The following is an 18,994-nucleotide window of genomic DNA, read 5'->3' on the forward strand; positions in this document are numbered from 1 at the left end:
ACCTATTAAAGTTAAGACTGTTCGACTTTACCACACGTTTACTAGAGTTTCCCCCGCCAGCTGTTAGCAGCCCCAGTCTCCTGCACTCCCAAGCCTCGCAACGCAGCAGTAATAATATAAAGAGGAGGAGGAGCTACAACAAATGTTCACCACAATGGGATTCTGCTGTGCTTGACTTAGAAGGTAAGAAAATGTTGATAAAATATTATGATTACAATATCATTACCCAGTCTAATACAGTATTCTTAACCTTAGTCTAACATAGGCCGACTTACGTCCCGAACAACTTAAGACCTGTCAGTCAGAACCGATTACAGTTGTAAGTACCTGTATAGCACAAACAAGCTGAAATATTTTATTTGACTATTACACTGTTATTAGCATTAATTGTACAAAACTTTAGAAGTGGCTTTTGATTGTTCTTGTGAGAAATAATTTGGAACTTTCTAATTTTGTCATTAGAACCTTGTGATGGGATGTACATTCTGTTCCTGGGGGTCTCCTTTTCCCCTTTTAGAGCCAACACAAAGGGTATGACTAGAAGAACTGTAGTCTTACTGGGGAGGGTCTAGTCAGTATGGAAAGACTACGAAAGTGGTGGCAGGTCCCAGACGTCCCCTATCCTTCCAGTTAGAGTGACTGCTGATAAAAGAAATCCCAGAAGGACAGAGTGAATTAATTTGCATTGGAAGAAACTAATTTGCATATGTGCTTAAGTACAGAGAAAAGGGCACGACAATGATTCTCTAACACTGCCTATGGCCTCAGTACTGTTCCTCTACAATAGTTCATCCAAACGGAAACAGGAAGTTGCATCACAGGTGGCAGACTGCGGTAAAGGAACTGTGCTGAGGAGACTTCTCCTTTCCTTCCTTACTTCTCACTTAACCCCATAGCATGGCATCTTTCTCCTCTCCTTCTCTTCTATTTATCCCTCCTCCTCCATGCTCTGGCATCTCCTCTCCTTCCTTTCCCTCTAGTCTGTCTTCTTAGTTTCCCTTCCCTCCCCCCATGCCCTGGCATCTTTCTGCTCTCCTTCTCTTTTATTTATCCCTACCCCTCCATTATCTGGCATCTCCTCTCCTTCCTTTCTCTCCCTCCCTACTCTCTTGCCCCTGGTCTGGCATCTTTCTCTTTCCCTTCCCCCTTCCATGGTCTTGTATATCCTTTCCTTCCCCTCCCTCCCATGGTCATGGTATCTCTCTTTCTTCTCCTCTCTCTTCCCTGGTCTTCCTTCTCCCTCCTTCCCTCTCTCTACCTAATTGGGTGCAGCAGCATTCCCCCCCCCCCAAAAGCAGTGCAACCTTCATAACTCACTCCTTTCGCTGGCTTTGGCCCTTCCTCACTGCCAGAAACAGGAAGTAGGTGTGACTCAGCAGAGAGGAAGGCCCAATGCCAGCTGTCACTATGGGAGTGAATGGGCTGCTCCTAACATGTCTGCCTGCCAGCCCCAGAGCTCGAGGAGCTGCCCATGGTAAGGGGCCCCCTTTGGGCCCTTCTCTCTTCCCCTCACAAATTCTTTTCTTCCTCCTGGGCCCCTGACTGCCTGCTGAGGTGAGGTCAGCTTCTCTCCTTTCCACTCCCTCACTGCCCTCATGCCCGCCGCCCATAAGCAAACTAAAACCAGACTGCAAGGCTCTAACACTGTGTGCGCCGGCTTGCATTCGCCTCCCTCCCCCTTATAACCTAACTGCCTGTTTTGGAGGAGAAGGGAAGCTGGCACACACAGTGTTAGAGCCCCACAGCCTGGGTTCAGTTCATTTACGGGTGGGGGGCAAGAGAGCAGCGAGGGAGTGGAAGGGAGGGAAGCTGACCTCAACAGGCAGTTGGGGCCCTCTGCAGCTGTGAGGCCCAGGGCAGCTGCCCTGTTTGCTCCCCTCCTAATACCAACCCTGGGGTCCCCCTGATGTTTTCGGGCCTGAGGCACGTGCCTACTGGGCCTACCCTTTAATCCAGCTCTGGTCAGGGGCATTCCATGTAAGGATTTTAAAGGCAGTGATGCCTGATTTAAACTTTACCATTACGGTTATGGGCAGCCAATGTAGTTTCATATAGAAGAGCTGCCGGTGTTCCGATTTCTATAGTCTATATGAGTCTTACTGCCGCATTTTGAACTAGTTGTAGATGTGACAACAATGTTTTAGAGCAAAAAACTAGTGTTACTTTACAGTAGTCTAGTCAAGATATGATTAGGGATTTAGACAAGTATTTTCACTTTAAATGGCAAATGATGGTAATCACTGGGTATTGGCCTATTGGGCCTATTAAGTCCCAACTTGATATACTGGCTTGATAAGTAGCATTGATAACAGAGGTTGGTCTCAAGTATGAAATTAATTATTCTATTTTCATAGTTTTTAATTGTGGTGTCTGTTTCTATTAAAACATGTATACAATATCTACCTAGAACTACCGTATATATTGAGTGGATGGTGAAGTTTCCTTTCCTTGAATGCTGCTAGACCAGTCCATACTAGTGGGTTATATCCCCTAACTAGGCAATGCACCAAAAACCTAGAGATTCTAATGCCATGGGGAGAAGGGAAGGACATCTGGGACGGCTGGGGCACGGGCAGTGTGTCTGGGAGGGAATGCATGGATGGGAGAACATCGCAGGGGAGGAGACATAGGCATCCTGGGACTGTCTGCCAAGTCTCTTCCCTGAAGAAGCCCTTTCTGGAAACGTCAATCGCTCCTCCTAAACTTACTTGCTCCACTTCATCACTGACGCTGAAACCGTGGATTGAAGACAAAGTTTTATTTTATTTTTCTTTCCAGCTTATGATTTATCTTTAATCTTATCTATTGTTTTGCATTTTGTCTTTGTTTTGTTCTATTTCTATCATTTAAATTTCTCCAGAATTCTACTGTTCAACGGCTCCCCCTTCTGCTTCTATTCCTTTCTCTCCTCTCTTCTACCTTCCAAAGTATTTAGATCAATGCTGTCTTGTTAAAATGTTTATTTTATTTTTATTTTTCCTCTAACTCTACTTTTCACTTCTCTATTACCCTCCAGGTACTTTAGTTAGATTGTGAGCCTTCGGGACAGTAAGGGAATTTTTCAAGTACCTTTCTTATTTCTAATCTTAATGTATATTTTCTGTAAACCGCTTAGAACCTAACGGATGTAGCGGTATATAAGAAATAAATTACATTACATTACATTACATCCTGGTTCATGGAGGCCCCCTGGAACAGCTGATTTAAGACTGAAGGGAGGGATGCTAGATGGGAGGCCATATGGTGAACTCAGGGGTGATGTGGAAGGAAAGAAGAAGGAAGATGGGAAAGATGCTACAGTAGATGGGAGGGCATTTGGTGGGTCAGGAAATTGAGGGAGGGAGCAGGGAGGAAAAGAATTGTGGGCTCCCCTCCTCAATTTCTGCCCCGGGCCCCAGCATGTCTAACACCGGCCCTGGATGAGGCATGGGTGTATCACCCACTTACTCACTTACACATTTAACAACTAAACGCTGTATTTCTTCAAGCCTTCTTACAACTGTCACAGACATAGCATAAACTGGCACAGCTAAATGTGCATGTGCTAATGCCAGTTTAAGCTAGCATTCTATAAAAACTTTTATACATGTTAGAATAAGCTCACTACCCGTGTTTATTGAATGCCTAAATTATGGTGCCCAGTTATAGAACAACCCCAAAAGGGGGCAGTTGCTATGGGTATATCCAATCAAAAATGACAACATCTGTATTTGTAACCACTCTGTTGGTTTTGTTTTGTTTTCACAGACATTTTTATACAAGATGAGGGTGGTCATACTATTTCCACTCTTTCTCACTGTAGCATTTTCTTCCCTGGTAAGTACTCATAGAGGTTAATTTTATTGCAAAGTTTATAGGATTCTTCTACCTATTGATAGGCACTTTGCTAGAAATCCTATAACTCAATGAGTGTTTTCACTAAGGGGCTGATTCTATAAAGGGCAGGCACATAAAGTTAGGTGCCTCTTAGGGCTCCGTTTACTAAGATGCGCTAGCATTTTTAGCGCACGCTGCATTGCCACGCGCGCTAAACCCTGCGCTATGCAACAATATCTAACGCCAGCTCAATGCTGGCGTTAGCGTTTAGCACGCACGGCAATTTAGCGTGCGCTAAAACCGCTAGCGCACCTTATTAAAAGGAGCCCCTAGGTTCAATAATTGTTTTTAAAAGTTTGTATTGGGTAATAGGCACTTATCTGATTCTATAAAAGATAGGCGCCTATCGCATGGCGCTTAGCAGCGCCTAACTCCTAAGTGGGCATTTTTGTGGGCAGAGTGTTAGGCGCTGCTAAGTGCGATTCTCCCAAAACTTAGGTGCCTGAAAAGTAGGCCTCTGAAATCCAGATGCCTAAGTTTTTACATAAGTTGACTAGTGGCACTAGTTTTAAACCCACTTATCAAACAAGGGCAATATAATGTAATAATTCTAAAGAATGCTAGATGTAATCTGCATAATGGGGAGCGGAATGAATGCAGATTACATCTAGCATTCTTTAGAATTATTAAGGGCTCCTTTTACGAAGCCGCGCTAGCAGGTTTAATGCACGCGACTTTTCATTACGCGCTAACCCCCGGCTGGCTGAAAAACTACCACCTGCTCAAGTGGAGGCGGTAGCAGCTAGCATGTCCGGCAGTTTAGCGCACGCTATTACGCACGTTAAACCACTAACGCGCCTTCGTAAAAGGAGCCCTACATTTTGACATAGGCACCACTAGCCACAATTCTGTAAATGGCGCCTATCTGTAAATGGTGCCTAAAGTTTGACTGACACATGGACAGCGCCAATTTTTTTTAGGCGCTGGCTGATTTAGGCGACATTTATAGAATCAGCCCCTAAGTCAGTGTCTCTCAAACTGTGTGCCACAACACAGTGGTATGCCCCAAAGAGATTCCAGAATTTTACTTTATTTTAAAAAATTCCTTTCATAAGTATACACTAGAATAAATGACATGTATGTTACATGGGCAAGAGTCTGTCAATGTTATGAGCATCTGTGTGTAAGGATACAACCACCCAAACATCATTCTTTGATGTGATTAGTCCTTGAAAATTAACGGCAAGTAATTTTTAAGTTCAATATGTTTATTAGTGTTTTTAATAAAGCAAAACAATCAGTGCCGTATTCAAGCAGATACATGTCTAGCAATGAGAAACAGTTTCATCCAAATTTCAAAATGTGAAACCTAGCAATATATTTTAGGTTTTATGAAGTAATTACCCTAAATTGAGCAGCAAAGCAATTAAGGCTTTGTTACCGTTTGGATCTTCTTATCTTTGCAAGCTTAAATTTTCAGCTTTGACAGATATTGAATTAAAAAAAAGAGAATGACTGCAGATGGTGGATGATGCAATGCGTGTTTGCTTGTCGACTATCGAGCCACGTTTTGAATTAATTTGCACTCAAAATCAAGCACATCCATTATATTGATTAGCAAATCTATTCTATATACTTTAATTTCACTGTTGTTACAATTACCCATACATAGCTTAAAGAACTTTAAGTAAATAACTCAACTATAACTTTTTGTTGGTTTTGCAATTTTATAATTTCAGTTATAATGTGCCATGAAAAACATTTGCTCCGTTTACTGTGCCGAAGCTAAAAAAAAGTGCATATCAATATAGACAATCAAGTTCTTGCAAAATTTACATTTTTTGATGATTTAGTGGTAACAGATTCATAGGCTTAAAAACGTATTCGTTTTACATGAATTAATTTTTCAGATTGTATATTTATTGAATTTACAATTTTAAACCAATAATTCAACTTCTATATAAAGCAGGGAAAATGAATACAGCATCAACAAAAAGGAAATTTTCTCCCCAACCCTTATAAAAACAAAGAAAATGGAAAAAAAAATTAAATCCATATAAAGCTATTAATTCTTCCACAATAAGGGAAATCTAATAATAAATGGAAGAATTTAGGAAACAATGTTATAGAAAATTTTTATCAATCAATTGCACCACTCTAGTAGATATTGCAAAGGATGCATAAACTGTTCATGCTCTAAATTAGCTAGAATATTTCCCCTGCTAATATAGCAACCTTTGTAAGATATATAAGATCCTCAGCGCCACCACTCAGGACTCAGTATCTCATTGTCCTAAGCTTTGAGATTGGCAAAAGCTCTCCCATATATTGTAGGTTTGCATCAAACAGGTTTCGTTGCTCAGAGACATTCATCAAACAATACTAGACTGGCTTTTCACATGCTAACGAGAAATTGGAAGAGTTCTGACAGTCTCAACTTCCCTTTCTGGGGGGCAAGTTTATGTGAAAAGATGAATGCAGAATTATTAGGGGAAAATAAGGTATTTAAATTAGTGTGGGGCCCTTTAGCAGCTTTTGGTGCATCTATTTAAGTTATATCTCTTTTCAAGTTAAGTTAGGTTTGGTTCCATACACATCCGGGGAGGGAGGGGGGTATTTCATAGCAATGTATTGGAATATGTCTATATTTCGGGTTTGTAAAGGGTTGGGGGGGATAATGATGATCTTTTAAAATTTGTTGTTCAAAGGTGTGTTTTTATGGTTGATATCTTTCAAATGTATACATTTGTATTGCACTGTTCATATTGGAAAATAATAAAAAATTTACAAAGATAGCTTTACGTGTCTACTCGTCATTGGATCTGCTATTAACTTAAAGAGCTTAATTTTTAATTTTTTGCATTCAATTTTATCAGTTATTCAATGCCTTTTTCATTTTTCTAATTTTTCAATACTTTTTAGGCTAATACTTAGCTTGTAATCAAGTGGTCTCCAGCTAGGGATGTCAGTGCCGACGTTTCGCTTAGTCAGCTTTTTCAAGGCTTTATCCCTAGAAAAATAACCATCGTATTAATGACCTCTTAGTTGTCAAGAAAGTGGTCAAATGTTTTGGATTCCTGAAAATATACCTCCCTCCTTTACAAAGCCATGCTAGCATTTTTTAGTGCCAGCCACCGTGGTAACAGCTCTAATGCTCATAGAATTCCTATGAGCGTCCGAGCTGTTACCACCGCGGCTGGTACTAAAAAGGAGGAGGATATTTCATTGAGCAATAATGAATTGAACATTTGAATGGATATTTCAAGAAAAACACAGCCCCCAGTTGAAGCACTCCAGGACAAAGTAGCAAAAATTATATTTTCCATTTTTATGTCTCACAGGAGACATTAAAAAAAAAAACAAAAACAACTATAATTTTTGCTCCCATGAAAGATTTGTCCTTAGATCTAAAATCATATTTCTAAATTAATACCTGAATATTTTTATAAATCATTTCCATGCATAAAAACATTGATTTATTTGCACAGATAAGCAGCCATAAAATTAGGTCACACCTAAAAGTACTCATGGTGCAAGATAATGTGTACTTACTGTATATAATAGGTGTGCTGGGGTTTTAGCATAGCATGGGTGGTCTCATGATTTACTCACATGTTTTATCAAATGCATGAGTCATGTACATTTACACCTGCGATTGAGCAGGTACAATATCCAGGACTTCATTCTCGGCATGATTTCTCCAAGATTCGTACTAATATTTTATAAAGAGACATAGGCGGTGAACAGCAAGCCTTAACTAAAAAAATAGAGTGGTGGCAGCAGGATCAATATATATGAGTGAAAAAGCAAGCTAAACAACGTAGTCTCCATCAAGGGCTACTGTATATATTTACTCTCTCCTTTACAAAGCTGCGCCAGCCACGGCTGGCAACAGCTCCAATGCTCTTAAAATTCCTAAAAAACGCACTAAAAATGCAAGCGCAGCTTTGAAAAGGAGGGGGTTAGTCAAATGAATTTCCAGCTTTTTGTAAGCTATTTTTCCTACGAAATTAAAAAAAAAATGGAAACTTGCTGGTCTAAGGGCTCCTTTTACTAAGCGTGCGCTAGCATTTGTAGCACACGCAGGAAATTACCACATGCTACGCTTCTAGAACTAACGCCAGCTCAATGCTGGCATTAAGGTCTGGCACGCGGGGCAATATAGCGCACGCTATTCTGCGTGATAAAGCCCTAGCACACCTTAGTAAAAGGAGCCCTAAGTGTATAGACCTCAATGGAGACTACATTGTTTAACTTGCTTTTTTACCAAACTTTTCAAACAACCCTTGTATATATACTGGTACTGAATATATATACAGTGGAACTTTAGTTTACGAGCATAATTCGTTCCAGAAGCATGCTCATAAACCAAGTTACTCGTATATCAAAGCGAGTTTCCCCATAGGAATGAATGGAAACTCGCTTTGATTCATTCTACCTCCTCCTTCCCCCCCCCCCTGCCCGAGGCTACTGACGCTGCTCCATCACCCCCTCACCCCCAGCTCTAACCGGCATCGCACCCTCCAAACCGGCATTGCAAACCCCTCCCCCCCCCTCCAAGCGACAACCGCATCGCACCCCCGTGCTGGAAGTGGCATCCGCCCGCCCTCCCTCCCAAACATGCTCTTTACCCCATCTGCTGCTTGTGCGAGAGAAAGAAAGCTCCCACCTTGTTGCCTGGGCTTGGCCTTGAGCATCTGCGCATGCTCAAGGCCTTCTGGCTCTCATTCTCTCCGAGATCTCAAGAGAACGAGAGCCAGAAGGCCTTGAGCATGCGCAGATGCACAAGGCCCAGCCCGGGCAAGAGGCGGGAGCTTTCTTTCACTCGCACAAGCAGCAGATGCGGTAAGGAGCATGTTTGGGAGGGAGGGAGGGCAGATGCCGCTTCCAGCATGGGGGTGCGATGCGGTTCTCGCTGCGGGGTGTTCGCGGGGAGGGGTTGTGATGCCAGTTAGGAGGGTGCTATGCCAGTTAGAGAGGGGGGGAGGTGCTCGTTTATCGGAACATGCTCGGTTTGCGAGACAAAAGTTTGTTAAGTGTTTTGCTCGTCTTGCAAAACACTCACAAACCGCGTTACTTGCAAACCAAGGTTCCACTGTATATTAATTTAAAGGTGACACTATGGCACTCATTTCTAAAGGAGGAATACATCTCAAAAACTGCATAAAGTGACAGATGGATGTTTTTCTCACCAAAATGTCTAAATCGGGAGAGCATCATGCCATGCCAACCTCAGCTCCCTTATGATGTCACTTCCTGGTAGCAGGACCAGGATGTGACATCAGAAGGGAGCTGAGGTCATCGCAAGCTGAAGGTAGAAAATGCTGCTGACGCCGGTGAACATTTCAAGAGGTATGCAGGGGGCGGGGAGTGCCCAAGTGGTGGGGAAGAGTGGGGTGGGGTGCTTAGCACGGCGATGCTGGGCACAATCGCCCCAGGCACCAGCCTCCCTCGCTATACTACTGACTGGGATGTTTTCCACTGAGTTTGTTCTAATAGAAAGGGTATATGTTGGAGGTGTGTTTTGGGTGGGAGTTGGGCAGGCTTGCAACCTGGAGATTTTTCTATGATAATGGAACAGAAAAAAAGTCCAGAAAAGAAGTGTTTTTATCTAGACCTGTTTCAGGCACAACTAAAGAACCAGTATGCAGCTAAAGGAATCTTTTGAAAGGAGTCCTTTATTAGCAACAGCTCACATAACATTCACATACAAAGAGGGGGTAATTTTACAAGTTTTAGGTAGCACGAAATGGTGGAATTCTAGTCATTTATATAGATAATTAGATAGATTAGATACATAAAATAATTAGGTAGATTAGATAGATAAATGGATAGAGTGAACTTACTAGTGAAGAGTCATCTAATATCAATTCATCAAAGCTATATTTTTTTGCTTCCATTCAGCTCAAAGAGAATCACAGAAAAATCAGATCTGCAAGTCACGTAAGAATACAATTTTTTAATTATTTCATGTAACTAGAGATGGGAAAACAATTTGAATTAGACATAAGGCTGTTCTTCTTTGATCCATCTCTCCTGAGCATTCTTTGGCCTAGCCCTATAACTACAGTAATTAATAAAAGGAGCCCTATGTAATGGAATCTTATTTAGCCCTCTAACTTTATTATTTATTAACTAGTATTTTAGCCCGTTACATTAACGGGTGCTAGAATATATGTCTGTCTGCCTTTCTTTCTGTGTCTCTCTCCCTACTGCTGTTTTTCTTTTTGTCTGTCTCTCTCCCTGGCCCCCTTTGTCTGTCTGTCTTTCTGTGTCTCTCTCTGCCCCTGTGCCTTTCTTCTTTTCTTTCTGTCTGCCTTCCTCTCGCTGTCTGGCTTTCTTTCTATCCATCTGTCTCTCTCCCCCCCACACTTCCCTGTGCAGCAGCCACAGCAGCATTCCCTCCCCCTCCATGTCTCTGTGCAGTAGCATTCCCTCCCCGCCACTACTTCCCTGTACAGCAGCATTTAGATCCCCACCTTCCCTGTGCAGCAGCCACAGCAGCACCAGCATTCCCTCCCACCCCACACCACTTCCCTGTACAACAGCAGCGTTTCCCTTACCCCCCCTTTCCCATCCCTCGGTCTTGACTGCTCCCTTAGTCCCTTGCCGCCCCCACCCTTCCCTTGCCGCTGTCCATTCCAGCAGCGTGTACAGCACTCTACACATGCTGCTTCGGGGCCTTTTACTGCCTTGATTTACTCTGCAACGTCCCTGATGATATCATCAGAGACGCAGCAGAGCAAATCAGGACAGTAAAAGGCCCCGAAGCAGCGTGTGTAGAGTGCTGCACATGCTGCTGGAATCAGCTGGTTTTGAGTCGGGACCGCAGCATCCCTTCGTGGCTGGAGTGTTTTGGGCTTCCCTTCCCGCCCCGCGAGGTGTCAGCACGGCTCCTCTCGATCCCGCCAGCATCGGAAGCCTTCTCAGACGCTGGTGCGGCTGGTGAAAGGAGCCGACACGGAGAGCAGAAAGTCCAGCGCTGGCGGCAAGTGGTAGGCACTGGAAAGTAAGGCTGGAGACGCGCGCATGCACACTCCTGCAAGGCCACGGACCTACATCTCACAGATCAGGGGAAACGGAAGCACGCAGTTGAGTGCGCATGCGCGGCTAGCGTTTTATTATATAGGATGTTCTCTGTAATTGGATCTGAAGTCTTAGGGCTCCTTTTACTAAGCTGCGCTAGCGGTTTTAGCGCACGATAAATTGCCACACGCGCTAGATGCTAACGTCTCCATTGAGCTGGCGTTAGTTTCTCCGCATAGCGCGGGGGCTAGCATGCGCTATTCTGCAGCGCATGCTAAAAACGCTACCGCAGCTTAATAAAAGGAGCCCTTAGTTCCTGATTAACACTGACAAGCAGTGAAACAGGTCAATTGTTATAAGAATAAAATTAATGCATTTAAAAGCAAGTAGCAGCCAAAATTGGTCAAAATAGTGTGGTTAGAATGTGAGATTGATGCACTGAACAAACTAGGATGCTCGGGAAAAATACAATAAACCTTTCGGCAGTATTGCATGAATACTTGACTTAATAATAATAATAACAGTTTATATACTGCAATACTGTGAAGTTCTATGCGGTTTACAAAAGATTACAAGAGATACAAAATGAGAGAACTTAAGAGAAAAGAGAGTGAGAATAGGTCAAGAAAACCGTTATTGAGAGAGGTGTGCGGGTCAGTTGTCTAGGTACTTCAGGAATAGGTATGTTTTTAGGCGCTTCCTGAATTCCTCCTAAGTGGTGGGCGAGAGCAATTGTTTTAGGTCTTTGCCCCATAATGCTGCTTGATGTGAGAGAAGGTGTTCGTGGTGTTTTTTTCAGTTTGTAACCTCTGACTAGGGGGGAAACGAAGATCGGATGCGAGCTTCTCTTGTGTTTGTTGGTGGAGAAGGTGAAAAGGTCCGTTATGTATTTAGGGGCTAGACCATAGAGTACTTTGAAGCAGAGGCAGGCGAACTTAAACTTTACGCGTGCTTCTGACTTCAAACTAAACACTTGGGGCTCCTTTTACAAAAGTGCATTAGGGCCTTAACGCGCGCTAGCCGCTACCGCCTCCTCTTGAGCAGGCGGTAGGTTTTCGGGTAGCGCGCACTATAGCGCACGCTAATCCAGTGCGTGCGCTAAAAACGCTAGCGCGCTTTTGTAAAAGGAGCCCTTGATTATCCTACAAGCCTTAAACTGTGCCTCCTAGATTGCGCTGGTCAATATTGTGTATTTAGATTTTCAAAAGGCGTTTGACAAAGTTTCTCAGCTCAGCGCGCGGCGGCAGCAGCTACGGAAAAAAAAAAGAATGTGAGGATTTATCAGGAAAGGAACAGAAAACGAAGATGAGAATTTTATAAATGCCCTTGTACTATATCACTCCGTAGTGAGGCCACACCTTGAATACTGTGTGCAATTCTGGTCGCTGCATCTCAAAAAAGATATAGTGGAATTAGAAAAAGCACTGAGAAGGGTGACGGAAATGATAAATGTGATGGGATGACTTCCCTATGAGGAGAGGCTAAAGCGGTTAGGGCTCTTCGGCCTAGAGAAGAGAAAGCTCAGGTGAGATGTGATAAAGGTCTATAAAATGCTGAGTGGAGTGGAAAAGGTAGATGTGAATGGCTTCTTTACTCTTTACGGCCATCTGGTAACCCTATCTAGGTGGGTTGGAGGCAACATGGTGTTACATAGAATTTTGTATAGAGTTAAATATGTTGCAAAGAATTATACATGCTACATAAAGTAATCAAATCACGACCTTTGAAGTCCATTGGAGTCATTTGTTGAGCAACAGAATGATTGATTCTTTAGCTCCTGGATTTAATTTCCACACACATCCAGGTAGGGAGGGAGGGAAGGTTCATAGACAATGGCGCGAAAGACAAAAGCACGTGCCGACAATTGAGCGCAGCGCGCGTCGCCGCGCCGCACTAAATTACAGTTTTTAGGGGCTCTGTCGGGGGGTTTTGTTGGGGAACCCCCCCAGTTTACTTGATAGACATCGCGCCGGCGCTATGGGAGGTTTGGGGGGTTGTAACCCTCCACATTTTACTGTAAACTGAACTTTTTCCCTAAAAACAGGGAAAAAGTTTAGTTTTCAGTAAAATGTGGGGGTTACAACCCCCCACACCCCCCACAGCGCCCCCACAACGCGGCGCGATGTCTATTAAGTAAACGCCCTCCCCGTCGGAGTGCTAAAAACAGTAATTTAGAGCGGTGCGTCAGCGCGCGCTGCGCTCAATTGTCTGGGCGCGCCTTTGTCCCGGCGCGCTATTAACCTGACACCGGGAGGGAAAGGTATGGGGAGGGGGGGAGGGGGGGAGGGTAATTTGTTTTAGTTATTTGCAACAATGTAAGTGCTGTTATTTGAGATTTCTGAATGTATAATTGTTGCACTTTTTATATGTTTTGAAAATCAAATAAAGATTTTTTTTTTTTTTTTAAACCTGCCTTCTCTGTCCCAATTTGGTCTCACAATCTAAACTAACGGCTCCTTTTACTAAGCTGCGCTAGGGTTTTAAAGCGCGGAATAGCGCGTGCTATATTGCCGCACGCGCTAGACCTTAATGCCAGCATTGAGCTGGCGTTAGTTCTAGAAGCGTAGCAAGTGGTGTAGTACACGGTAATTTCCTGCGATTGCGCTAAAAATACTAGGGCTGTAATGCGCGGAATAGCGCGCGCTACATTGCCATGCGTGCCAGACCTTAATGCCAGCATTGAGCTGGCGTTAGTTCTAGAAGCGTAGCGTGCGGTAATTTCCTACGTGCACTAAAAACGCTAGCGCACCTTAGTCAAAGGAGCCCTAAGTGGTCTGATAGGAAAACAGAGCTTTCACAAAAGGTAAATAGATAACGGAGACTAGTAGTTGGTACGGTTGAACAGACTGGAAGGCCATATGGTCTCCATCTACCATCATTTTCTATAGGTTCTATGAAACTGCAACTTATTCAGCCACTAAACTTAGGCAAGTAGATATTCTGATTTATTAGTCTAACACTAATCAGAACAATTTCACATCATATATAACCCAAATATATATCAATTCAAGAAAAAAAACCTCAGATACCCCATCGGTGTATACTTCGCTTTAAACTTTGAGCTACTGACCTTACTGGCATTAGGGGGAAAAAAACTTCCTTATACTGAAACGTGTGAATAGTCTGCTTCAATATATACAAAACTTTTACTTATCTGAAATACGAATTTAAAAAGTAGCAATCCTACCAACAGAGGCCTCTGTTTCACTTACAGTTGCTTCAGGAAGTTCTTCAGGAAGTGTCTATTAATTTATTAAAAAAACAAACAACCCTACAAAATATCTCATGATTTTAATAGTCTCCAGGAGAAAGGAAACAGTACTGGCTATTAAAAATAAATATGTATCATTAGCCATATCTGTTCCCTGAACCAGATCACTATATAGAACCAATAGCCACCCTCACTCTTTTCAGAGTTACTAGGCAGTGAATATTCTGATTCTCTCTTCATAAGCCACCACTTATGAGATACCTACTGTGTGAAGCAGATTTAAGCAGGCAATGATGCTTCTCAGTCCACTTGGGCAGGAGCAAAATGGCGGAAGACCAGAGGTTACTAAACACCAGCCTAGAAATATGGAACTAGAGAGAGGTTGAGGGAAAGAGGAGAAAAAGAGATTAAGAAAAGGGAAGATTGAGAAAAGGAGTTTCTGCAGCTTAGGCCAATTGAAGAAAGGGATGCTGTGAAGGCAGTGGGGATAGACAGAAAATTATTGGGTTATGCCATTTCACATATCATTTCTAGAAATATTTGAATCATTTGTTTGGCCATTTTTCATCACGGGAGCAAAGTCGTATAGCAGGCACTGTTTTGAAAGAGTGCACCTTATTTGATAAAAGAGCATACTTTGATGTTTTTTTCCTGATGTTTATATACAGTACAAGTGTGTACTGTTCTTGCATGTGCTGTGGTTCACACAAGCCACAATGGTTCATGCATACAAAATCATTGACACACTTCTCTGGAGTCTATAGGGAGTAACTTTTTTTTTTTTTTTTTTTTAATTTATTCAATTTTTCTATACCGTTCTCCCAGGGGAGTTCAGAACGGTTTACATGAATTTATTCAGGTATTCAAGCATTTTTCCCTGTCTGTCCCGGCGGGCTCACAATCTGCCTAATGTACTTGGGGCAATGGGGGGATTAAGTGACTTGCCCAGGGTCACAAGGAGCAGCATGGGTTTGAACCCACAACCCCAGGGTGCTGAGGCTGTAGCTTTAACCGCTGCGCCACACACTTTCAGTGCATCTGCCTGTCATCACAATAGTTCAGATAGGAAGTGGAAAGGGGAGTGTTATAGGAGAAGGGAAAAATGAAGTCTTATGACACCATTAGAGACTGCTTTTGTGTGGAGCTGAAAGCTCTGAGCTTCAGCAGAAGTAAAAAGAGTGGGGGGTTTCTTAAAAGGGATCTCCCTCTTTCAAGGTTTACAAATTTGGCATACGCGATCATTTCCTGCAAAGTTCTGGAACAGAATCTGTGTCTGTAGAATATCTGTTTACAATTGGACGCAGGAAGTAGAACCTTGACTTCTAGAAGGCTTAAGAGTGAATCTTCCAGACAGTTTAATTCTGCCTTTCAGACAAAATGCTGTGCAAAGCAAAGGCTGGTCACAAAGACAGTGATTAAAGAGGAGACTTTCATAACCTTAGGCATAAGCAGCAATTAAAGTTGCTTCATTTCTAACCCTTTGAGGTTAGGACCAAAACATCCTGTTACAATATATACAGTATTTATTGAATACTGGGCAGAAAATAGAATGATTACAGATGGAAAAATATATTAGTGCACCTTCACTTCTTTTTTTTATTTTTATTTTTTAATCTTTATTGATTTTCCAAACTATCAAAGTGCAATAAACAATTGTACATAGAATAATTTTGTTATAAAAAGCACATTCATCATTCAGAAATACATGAACAATCATTTTTACTCCCACCCACCCAAATGACTAATCAAGAAAAACATAAATGTATAGGTTCCTTCAATAACCTTTCCTACATTAATCTCTGTAAAACTCAAATCCCAAACCTCCCACCCACCCCTTGGAAGTATAAGTTATAATCAGAAGTGAATTAATAAACCAGTCAATTATTATTATTAATAAAATCAGTCAACGGACCACATGTTAGTTGAAATACCTTAGTATTACCCTTTTGATCATTACCGTATTTTCACTCATACCGTGCACCCGTGTAAAATGCGCACACGGGTATAGTGAACAGGAAACTGTAATTTATGTAATATTTAAATAATTAATCTGATGTCAGAGAAAGGGCGGGACCGCCGCAAGAGGAAGCAGCGCAGACGCAGGGCTCAGAGAAGGGGCGGGACTGCCGGCAGAGGAAGCAGCAGGACAACGGTAGGCAGCTTCTCCATGATGGGGGGGGTGGGGAGGCTGTGGGGGTGCGAGCGGTCCTTCGGGGTGGGGGTGCGGGTGCAAGTGCGAGTGCGAGCGGTCCTTCGGGGTGGGGGTGCGAGTGGTCCTGTGGGGGGGTGAATCGGACGTCGGGGGGGGGAACTATGTAAAAAAAAATATGTACAACGCGCTCACGAATATAACGCGCATGGTTATACTCGGTTTGTAAAATCATGTATAACGCGCGCGTTATATGCGTGAAAATACGGTAATCATTTTTTCCAACCTATAACAAAGACATAATGAGTGCCACCAAAAACTAAAATTCAAGCGATCAAAATTTTTCCAATTTTTTGTGACCATTTGGATGGCTATCCCAGTTATAATTCCTAACAGTCTGTTTTTATCCTGTCAATTGGTGGCTTAGGGGATAATAATGTCCCACAGATAACTGTGTCATAAGATAACCCTGGGCAAGTCACTTAGGCCCAAATTCTATAACCAGCGCCTAAAGGTAGGCACCTATTTCGGCGGCGCCCAACTAGATAGGTGCCTATCTAAATTGAATAACAAGCTCAATCGAGCTTTTAAATCAGCACTGATTGAAACATAGGCGCCTAGCAAGAAAGCACGATTCTGTAACAAGGCGCCTCTAAAAATTTAGACGGCCTTCAAAAAAAATAGGCGCTATGCATGTTAGACGTGGGCGTGGCCACATGTTAGGCGCCTTCTTACAGAATCACTGCTCTTAAGCGTGCTTAAGCGCTCGCATGGGCACCTAACTTTTAGTTGTGCCTTGAGCTGGCCTATTTAATGGGCACCTCCAAAATAGGTGCCGCTCAGCGTGATTCACTAAACAGCACCCAATTTTGCTTGAATCACGCTGAACAGTGCCTATATCGGCGCATAACTTTTGGGCGCTTCTTATAGAATTTGCCTTTTAATCCCTTGAGTACCTGAATAAATGCTTGTAAACCTTCCTCAGCTCCCCTGGGAGAACAGTATAGAAAATTGAATAAACAAGTACTAGGAATGCTACTTTTGTTGTCACTCGGTCTCTCCAGCACAAAAAGGAGAACTTCTGTCGATGCCAAAAAGACACCTACCAAAGTGCAGATAAAAGAGAACAACTTGTTTCTCATTGCTCAGCTCTGTCCTCTCTGGACTGCATTACACAGTCTCAGAAAACTGAGCTGAATGCAGCCACACATCACCGTTTTAACTAGCTACAACATAATTTAAGAAAAATAGAATTCACTGTGATAAAAAGCTTTAATGATTATTTTGCTATTCTTTCCACAGTCAAAAGAACTTTGGAGGATTCCTCATTATGTGTCCCGTGTCAGATTTACAACTCTTCCATACCGAGTGTCAGTGTACATTTATCCATGGTTAGCTGGGTTTCAAATATATCCATACTTTACAACTACCAAGCCTGGAATTACTACTTCTTCCCCTCCAACTACACCAAAGAAAGAATCTGGAGACGGAGGAAGAGGAGATAATGATCCACCAGAGTAAATCTTTATTTATTATTTATTTATTTCGATTTTTATCCCGTCCTCCCAGTAGTTCAGAAAGGCCTACAAACAAACATTCACGGTGGTGTATATTTGAACAGTACAAAGATTATACAGTAGTTCAAATACGGGGATTATACTATTCATGGTCTAAGATGATATATGTTTTCATAGCATTGAAGGTAGAATACTAAAGCATGCATACAGTACAGGGAAAATTCTTTAAAAAATGGTGCAAAACATGAGGTGCTGATAAAAATTGGCATTCATTGTTATTCTATAAAGGGTACTTTGGGATCTATTTATATAAATATTTATAGCCCTCATGATCCCATGGTTCTAAGTGAGGTACAATTAAGTAAAACATATATAATAAAATCAAACAGCAATAAAGCAAAAAGCATAAAATAATAAAACTCATTTAAAAAAATCATCTAAAGATTGTATTAGTTCATTGGTGTCACTTCTCATTAGAAGTTACTGCTTCTTAATTCAAATAGACTTGAGGGGAGATATGATTGAAGTCTACAAAATCCTGAGTGGAGTAGAACAGGTACAGGTGGATCGATTTTTCACATTACATTTCTAGACCGCAAAACCTCGCGGATTGATGCGGTTCACAAAAAGAGAAAACTGGGCATTCCCAGTGAACTACAAAGTAGACATCAATCAATTCAATTCCCTAAAAATTTTACAAACAAGACTGATTTTCAGTAACTTTCTGTAATGCACATAAGAACAGGACCTGCCAAATAACCAATAGGAGGAAATTTTTTTTCACTCAGAGAATAGTTAAGTTCTGGAAAGCATTGCCAGAGGTTGTGGTAAGAGCGGATAGTGTAGCTGGTTTAAAGAAGGGTTTAGACAATTTCCTGAAGGCAAAGTCTATAGTCTGTTATTGAGAAAGACAATGGGGAAGCCACTGCTTGCCCTGGATCAGTCGCATGGAATGTTGCTACTCCTTCGGTTTTGTCCAGGTAGTAGTGACCTGGATTGGCCACTGTGAAAATGGGCTACTGGACTTGATGAACCATTGGTCTGACCCAGTAAGGCTATTCTTATGTTCCTATATAAACAACAATGTCTTTAACTGTTTTTGAAATTGTAGTAGTCCTGGTAGAGTCCACAGTTCTAATGATAGATCATTCCACCTTTATGCCCCTTCAATATAAAACATAGAATTTCAGTAAACAACTAATTTGACCTGCTTGAAAAAATGTCCAATAACAATTTATCCATAGAATGCAAATTACATAAAGGTTTATATAAACT

The 18,994-nt window shown here is 42.2% G+C and overlaps 1 protein-coding gene across 1 annotated transcript in view; it reads left to right on the forward strand.

Annotated features, from left to right (window-relative positions):
• Window positions 1-758: 758 nt before the first annotated feature.
• AMTN (amelotin) overlaps window positions 759-18,994 on the forward strand; it is a 108,543-nt gene continuing 90,307 nt past the window's right edge. Inside the window, exon 1 of the mRNA XM_033960279.1 lies at window positions 759-834. Coding sequence (XP_033816170.1) covers window positions 759-834 — 76 coding nt within the window. The remainder of the gene's footprint in view (window positions 835-18,994) is intronic.

This window comes from Geotrypetes seraphini, chromosome 1 (genome assembly GCF_902459505.1).
Source record: "Geotrypetes seraphini chromosome 1, aGeoSer1.1, whole genome shotgun sequence".
In the NCBI taxonomy this organism is placed as follows: Eukaryota; Metazoa; Chordata; class Amphibia; order Gymnophiona; family Dermophiidae; genus Geotrypetes; species Geotrypetes seraphini.